Raw genomic sequence first — 8,827 nt, 5'->3', positions numbered from 1 at the left:
AAGCAGAAACAAGTTGAGCTCGTTTTTAGCAATTATACAGCCTCGATTTACATCATTATCAGTATACTGGAATATTTTGAACCCCGGAATACTTCATTCACATATTTTGTTTCAATAAACATATGGTTCTTGAATAAGAACTATATCTATGTCCCCTTTCATCAGGAGAACTTTTAAGGCAGCACATGCAGCCTTACAATGGTGAAGATTTATCTGGAGGATCGAGAGATTTTCAACAACCGTCACATCAGCCGTTTCAATCGAGTCATCAAGAATGTCCTCTTCAGAGATCTCGGTGACTCTCGCAATAACCATAGGTTCAACTTTGGTGAGTTTTGAGGCTGTAGAAACCTCCTCTCGCATACGGTGTCCATCCATGTCTGCATCTTTGGTATCTCCCTCGATTTCGCAAGAAGATTCGCTTATTTCTGATTCATACAGAGCCTTGTCCATTTCCGAATCCTTTAGCTGATCGTTTTTATATACTGGATATAATGAAAGCCATAACATACACGGCCTTGGGACTTTGCTAGATGTGGCAAAGACTGAGTGTTCAATATAAAAACTGCATGCCGTCTTGGTCGATCCACTTCATCCAAACGGCCAACCTTCCAATCAGCTGTTGGAAGATCTGGATTGCATTGTTTCAGTCTATTTAAAATAGATTCAGGGTCAGGAGAGGTTTGCAGGTATCCACGCATGTGCTCTTGGTCTAGCCGGTATGTCTTTCTTCTCGATTAACTCTAGAGCAGCTCCTTCCCAAACTTCACCAATTAGTATCAAAGCAGCTTTAAAACATTCTATAGACCTCAGGTCCTCAAACGCGACTAGCTTAAATCGTTCTCTTGGTGTCGAGGATCTGGGCCGGGAAATTTTTTCAGCACCTGTGAGTAGACGCCAGACAAAGCATTCTCAATTCCCCCCATTTTTCCTTTGGAACCATACCGTCCAATGCTTCTTTATTAATGATAGCCTTCACAAGGTTGTCTTTAGCAACTGTGGCAAACAATCTTTGATTCCTTTTGGAGGATGGCAGCTCATACGGTGATCGTTCCCTTTTTCCAGCTTCAAGAATTCCTTGAGCCCATTTTAAGGAGTCGCTTTGTTTAGTCGACAACGTGCTTTAGTCGACTGATTCTAAACAAAGCATTTCTGGATTCCTTGATTCTCTTTCGTGAAGAATTGCCTCCTTTTGATGTCTTTACCTTAGAAAAGCTTCGACTTGTCAAAGTGTCGCCACCTGTCGACGCGTCTACAGGTCGACTAATTGGGCCTAACTCTTGGTCATTGCCCAAATTTATAACACCAGTCGATACCTGTCCACAAGGCCCTGAAGTTAATACCTTCCGTAGTCTGGAAGCCTCGGACGTATATTCAATACTGCTGCAGTAATCATTCCAAGAGTTATGCTGAGCCTTAGATGTGGCAAAGACAGAGTGTTCAATATAGACACTGCAAGCCGTCTTGTTCCATCCACTTCATCCAAACGGCCAACCTTCCAATCAACTGTTGGAAGATCTGGATTGCATTGTTTCAGTCTATTTAAAATAGATTCAGGGTCAGGAGGGTTTGCAGGTATCCACGCATGTGCTCTTGGTCTAGCCGGTATGTCTTTCTTCTCGATTAACTCTAGAGCAGCTCCTTCCCAAACTTCAACAATTAGTATCAAAGCAGCTTTAAAACATTCTATAGATCTCTGGTCCTCAAATGCGACTAGCTTAAATCGTTCTCTTGGTGTCGAGGATCTGGGCCGGGAAATTTTTCCAGCACCTGTGAGTAGACGCCAGACAAAGCATTCTCAATTTCCCCCCATTTTTGCTTTGGAACCATAATGCTCCTTTATTAATGATAGCCATCACAAGGTTGTCTTTAGCAACTGTGGCAAACTATCTTTGATTCCTTTTGGAGGATGAGAGCTCATCCGGTGATCGTTCCCTTTTTCCAGCTTCAAGAATTCCTTGAGCCCATTTTAAGGAATCGCTTTGTTTAGCCGACAACGTGCTTTAGTCGACTGATTCTAAGCAAAGCATTTCTGGGTTCCTTGATTCTCTTTCGTGAGGAATTACCTCCTTTTCATGTCGTTACCTAAGAAAAGGTTCGACTTGTCAAAGTGTCGCCACCTGTCGACACGTCTACAGGTCGACTAATTGGGCCTAACTCTTGGTCATTGCCCAAATTTATAACACCAGTCGATACCTGTCTACAAGGCCCTGAAGTTAGCAACCCAGTGGATGACTTCTAATTTCGCTGCATGGTGGCTTAATATCCAACCACACTTGAAATTCGTAGTAGGTAATTATTACGAGGAGTTAATCCGCTATTAAAAAAACACGTCCGTTCCGTTCGACGGTTGAAAGTTATTGAAAGTAAAGTTACCATAGAAATACCTCCATCATATTGCTTTTCCACTTTTTGATTTATTCGATAAAAAACGATTTTATCCAACATCAAAAGTCGATTTATAAAAAGGCAAATAGTGGAATTTGAAGATTTCAAAGATCAATGTTGACTTTTTTGGAAAAAAAAATCGACCACTCGATTTTTGTATTCCTATTTCACAGCCCCGTGAAGTCACTGTATGAATTAATCTTGACGTATATCGTACAAATATTTGCTTACAATTAAATATTTTCTTTTTTTATATGTTTTTTTTTTATTATAACTCTCCTCATTTCTTTACAGTCAGTCTAATCTTATAATTATAATACTTATTAGTAAAACTTATATTGAAAATTCTATACTCTTCAATGTCACTTCAAGATGCCGATAAACTAGGCGTAACACCATTCTCACCACCATCCATATTACTCATAGACAAATCCTCTACAAAGTTTGTCATGGGCATCTCCTCGGTTATTAAATCACCATCATTCGTGGATACCATGGCATCGGATGCAAGTATTTCAATTCCAGCTTCAGTATCAGGATTGGTTCTACCTTGAGCCAAGAATATTGAATTGGAGGGATTACCGGTAATGGGTAGACCAGAAGGATAACCACTTTGTATATTTACAGGACACATACATGGTACAAATTCAACATTGGTCGTTGGACTTGAAGGAGGGGTTTGTGTTGAGGACGTTGCAGAATTACTCTCCTCATTGCTAGCACTGATCTGTGAATTGGAGGGTTTATATATCGAATATTCTGGATAAGGATAGACTGGTCTATTGTAGTTTATATTGAAATGATTTGTGTAAACTTTGCGATTAAACGCTGGATACGCTGTCTCAATATTAACCATGGAATCGGTTTTAATCACAGGGCCAGAAGATGTCGATGCTCCCTCGTTTAATGATTTTAAACTTTCTGTAGTCGATGTTGTAGATGTTGATGTGGAAGTGGTTGTGGGTTCTGTTGTTGATGTCGTCGATGTGGTCCTTCTTGTTGTTGTGGTGGTAGGTTTACGTGTAGTAGTAGTGGTGGTAGTTGTTGTTGTAGAGCTACTGGTACTTTTTGGTGATACTATTTGAGGACCATTCTTCAGTGACCGTATGGTATCCATGGTAGCATAACTTTTTGAGGGTCTTACTCCTGCTGCACCACTTCCTCCCATTGATGCCTGAGGTCCATACCCCAAATCATTGCTATTTCCTCCTGTCACAGCAATTCCTCCTGCTCCACCTCCCAGCAGTGACATCATAGGATTGAAATATGGATTATTGGCTAATGCAGCATAATTTGTTAGATAATCCGTGGAACTCATTAAGGGAAATGGCAATGGATTAGCCGGCAATGGCTGATATGTATAGGTGCGAAAATATGTCAACGGTATTTGCTTCATCATCGGTGGCGTTGGTGGTGCCTCACTGCAATAAGTAAAATAAAATCTATATCAAATAGTGCTAATAATAATAGTGGTGACATTAAAAACGCTACTTACGTGGTAGTAGAACGCCACCAAAATCCTTGAACTGATGGTGTACTGATGAGCACCAAAGGCGATAGCCACTGAAATTAGAAATACAAGATTTCCATGAATATATTACATTAGATGAGAAAGATATGAAAGGTATAGATTTTGGGAGGATATCCAATGGGATCTATGAACTAAAATTTCATTAAAAAAATTGAACAGCCATGCATCAAGTGATCAATCGAACTAAAATGAAAACAAGTATATACGGTCGTAAGTTCGGCCAGGGCGAAGCTTATGTACCCTCCACCATGGATTGCGTAGAAACTTCTTCTAAACACTGCCATCCACAATCGAATTACTTAAGTTGCGGTAACGCTTGCCGATGGCAAGGTATCTTAAAACCTCCTGACAGCGTCTTCTAAATTGTATGTAAGTCCATACGTGGTATATATTAAATCAAAAAAGATCGACCAAATACGTATATAATTCAGTTTGACAAAATTTTCTATGGACATAAAATTTTGACAAAATTTTTTATAGAAATAAAATTTTGACAAAATTTTTTATAGAAATAAAATTTTGACAAAATTTTCTTTAGAAATAAAATTTTGACAAAATTTTCTACAGAAATAAAATTTTAACAAAATTTTCTATAGAAATAACATTTTAACAAAATTTTCTATAGAAATACAATTTTGACAAAATTTTCTGTAGAAATACAATTTTGACAAAATTTTCTATAAAATAAAATTTTGACAACATTTTCTATAGAAATAAAATTTTGACAACATTTTCTATAGAGATAAAATTTTAAAAAAATTTTCTATATAAATAAAATTTTGACAAAATTTTTTATAGAAATAAAACTTTGACAAAATTTTCTATAGAAATAAAATTAAAAAAAAAAATTTCTACAGAAATAAAATTTTGGTAGATTATTTTTGGCACGAGTGTCAACCATGATTATGAACCGAATAAAATTTTAACAAAATTTTCTATAGAAATAAAATTTTGACAAAATTTTCTATAGAAATAAAATTTTGGTACATTATTTTTGGCTCGAGTGGCAACCATGATTATGAACCGATATGGACCAATTTTTGTGTGATTGGATATCGGCTATATATAACTATAGACCGATATGGACCTATTTTGGTATGGTTGTTAGCGGCCATATTCTAACACCACGTTCCAAATTTGAACCGGATCGGATGAATTTTGCTCCTCCAAGAGGCTCCAGAGGTCAAATCTGGAGAACGGTTTATATGGGGGCTATATATAATTATAGACCGATGTGGACCCATGTACCAAATTTCAGCAAGATCGGATGAAATTTGCTTCTCTTTGAGGCTTCGCAAGCCAAACCTGGGGATCGGTTTATATGGGGGCTATATATAATTATGGACCGATGTGGACCAATTTTTGCATGGTTGTTAGAGACCATATACAAACACCATGTACCAAATTTCAGCAAGATCGGATGAAATTTGCTTCTCTTTGAGGCTTCGCAAGCCAAATCTGGGGATCGGTTTATATGGGGGCTATATATAACTATGGACCGATGTGGACCAGTTTTTGCATGGTTGTTGGAGACCATATACCAACACCATGTACCAAATTTCAGCAAGATCGGATGAAATATGCTTCTGTTAGAGGCTCCACAAGCCAAATCTGAGGGTCCCTTTATATGGGGGTTATACGTAAAAGTGGACCGATATGGCCCATTTGCAAATCAATAACAACTACTTGTGCCAAGTTTCCAGTCGATAGCTTGTTTCGTTCGGAAGTTAGCGTGATTTCAACAGACGGACGGACATGCTTAGATGGACTCAGAATTTCACCACGACCCAGGATATATATACTTTATGGGGTTTTAGAGCAATATTTCGATGTGTTACAAACGGAATGACAAAGTTAATATACCCCCATCCTATGGTGGAGGGTATAAAAATCCAGCCTAATGTGAAACAATGATATGGCTGCAATTCACAATTTTTCTATAGAAATATGACAACATTTTCTCCAGAAACAAATTTTGATAAAATTTTTCATAGGAAATTAAAAATTTTTCAAAATTTTTTGTAGGCAATAAAATTTCTACAAAATTTTCTTAGGAAATTAAACTTTGAAAAATTTTTCTATAAAAATAAAATTTTCACAAAATTTTTTTAAGAAATAAAATTTTTACAAATTTTTCTATAAGCAATAACATTGTTAAAACATTTTCTATAAAGGTGAGTACTAAGTTCGAGTTTAGCCGCTAAAGTGAAAACTAAATCAGTAAAGAAAGGCATCAAATTATACATTTTTGTTGCAAATTTTATTATAACTTGATGGTAAATAGCCCAAAGCAAATTTTCACAAAGTTTGTAATCCATAAAATGGATTATTAAAGAAAAGTAATCGTGAAAAAATGTCCGTTGTAGCCGATAAACTCGAACTTAATACCCACCTTAAGAAATTAAACTTTTCTACAAAAATAAAATTTTGACAAAAATTTTTATAGAACTAAAATTTTGACACAATTTTCTATAGAAACAAAATTTTGACATAAATGCCTATAAACTTAAAATTTGGACAAAATTTCCAATAGTAAAAATTTTTTACAAAATTTTTATAGAAATTAAATCGTGAAAAAAAATCTACTGAAACGAAATTTTGACAAAATTTTCTATAGAAATACTATTTTGATATAAATGCCTATAAACTTACAATTTGGACAAAATTTCCAATAGTAAAACATGTTGACAAAATTTTTGTAGAAATTAAACTTAAAAAAAAAATCTACTGAAATGAACTTTTGACAAAATTTTCTATAGAAATAAAATTTTGAAAAAAATTTTCTATAGAAAAAAAAATTGAAAGAAAATGTTGACAAAAATTTCTATAGAAATAAAATTTTGACAAAATTTGCTATGGAAATAAAATTTTTATAGAAATTAAATTTAAAAAAAAAATTCTACTGAAATGAAATTTTGACAAATTTTTCTATAGAAATGAAATTTTGACAAAATTTTGTATAGAAATTAAATTTTGACAAAATTTTCTATAGACTTAAAAGTTTGACACAATTTTCTATAGAAATAAAATTTTGACAAAAATTTTCTATAGAAATAAAATTTTGACAAAAATTTTCTATAGAAATAAAATTTTGACAAAATTTTCTATAGAAATAAAATTTTTCGTTTTGTTATGGTTGCTTTATTCTTCAATCATTATTGTTGTTTTTGATTTCAGCTTAAAATCATTCATTGACTAAACTACAAGTGTAGCTTAACCAACAGAGAAAAATATTTTTTTTTTTTCAAATTTATTTGGGCAAAGCCCTATACATTGCAAGATGATTGGATGGACGCACGTTTCGGAATTACCACATTCCTTATCAGCATCCTCTACTTGCAGCAAAACTATCAACAAATTATCAGAATAAATTCAGTCAGTTCAGTAAAATCTTCGTCCAAACACCTTATTTATTTCGGCAAAAGCCGACTATCAAATACCTTTTTTCGGGAGGCTCAAGTGTAATTCACTCTGGGTTTAGTGAATTAACCGAATTTATTCTGATAAATGGTAGAGGACAAAATTTTCTATAGACATAAAATTTTGACAAAATTTTCTATATAAATAAAATTTTGACAAAATTTTCTATATAAATAAAATTTTGACAAAATTTTCTATAGAAATAAAATTTTGACAACAGTTTCTATAGAAATAAAATTTTGACAACATTTTCTATTGAAATAAAATTTTGAGAAAATTTTCTATTGAAATAAAATTTTTACAAAATTTTCTATAGAAATAAAATTTGCAAAATGAGATGTTGTTTGTTTGTTTGTTTTTTTGTGTGTTGAAATTGTCTCCAAATTTTGGTTGATTATTCTTTTGGCTCGAGTGGTAACCGTGATGGCAAGCCGATGTTAGCTAATAACAGGAGTCGAAAATATAATTGGTTTCATTTAGTATAATGATTGCAAATTATCGAGGTTTCAATATTACTTTTCAAAAAATCTTTTGATTATTAATTAATTATTTTTAAATTAAAAAAAAATAAATCCTTTAAAAATACAGCAATACTTTTTTTACAATCTGTAATGTAAGCCAGGATACTCGTACTTATCACACAGATCATTTTATTAATATTTTTTTCTCTTTTAATTTCAAATGTTTTTTTTAATAGCATTTGCATATTATTAACAGGATATTCATTTTGCACTGGTATATGCACAAAGTTCGTGTTTTAATTGACCGTTGTCAGTTCAATAATTCAAAATAACTTGTTCTTATTTTAAACAAATAAATTTTCATTGACAACAACAATCTATTTCCAATATTTTCAAAAACTTTAATTTCGATTAATTTTTTCCTTTTTTGATTTTCTACACATACCACTAAATATTTTAACATAGCATTTAACATTTTTTATCCTTGATAATTTTCAATATTTCGTTAAATCTCTTGTTTTGGCTTTCTATAAGGCCTTTGGTTCTTAACACTATTACGTCTATAGGAATTCTAAAAGCGTTGCGCCATACCTCAGCGCTTTTATACGATGCATCGATGAAGCCATACACACTCACATTAAATCTCCAAAAATTTCAATTTGTCAGAACCCTTCCAAAAACTCACGTAAGAAAATTAATTTAGCGTTAAACACAAATAAACATAGATACTCAGGTTTGTAACCAGATGTAGAAAATTATAAAATATGCCCCAATGGAAAACACCATAAAGATCAATGAATACCAGAGATCATCCAAAGAAAAACATTGGCAGGGGGTGGGGGACCTTCAAAGAAAGAAGCATGGAAAAACGATGGTCCATAAAATTCCAACGGATGCAGAGAATTATGAATTGCATTCATGCATGCGTAGAACAGAAGATGGTTTGAACGACACGCAGCGCCCACAGCCCTTTTAGGCTATCCATGCCACAATGAATCAAATGAAAATCTCAGAAAGGAAACAAAGA

The 8,827-nt window shown here is 33.7% G+C and overlaps 1 protein-coding gene across 1 annotated transcript; it reads right to left on the bottom strand.

Annotated features, from left to right (window-relative positions):
* Window positions 1-2,672: 2,672 nt before the first annotated feature.
* On the bottom strand, window positions 2,673-8,350 carry LOC142229804 (uncharacterized). The gene is made up of 3 exons (XM_075300383.1): window positions 8,246-8,350; window positions 3,884-3,951; window positions 2,673-3,809 (listed from the first exon to the last, which is right to left on the bottom strand). The coding sequence occupies exons 1-3, from the start codon at window positions 8,273-8,275 to the stop codon at window positions 2,756-2,758; spliced, it is 1,152 nt and encodes a 383-aa protein (XP_075156498.1). The 5' UTR covers window positions 8,276-8,350; the 3' UTR covers window positions 2,673-2,755.
* Window positions 8,351-8,827: the final 477 nt, after the last annotated feature.

Source organism: Haematobia irritans, chromosome 3 (genome assembly GCF_050003625.1).
Source record: "Haematobia irritans isolate KBUSLIRL chromosome 3, ASM5000362v1, whole genome shotgun sequence".
NCBI lineage: Eukaryota > Metazoa > Arthropoda > Insecta > Diptera > Muscidae > Haematobia > Haematobia irritans.
The sequence above is the reverse complement of the archived record's forward strand: the minus strand, read 5'-3'. Positions and strand labels throughout refer to the sequence as shown.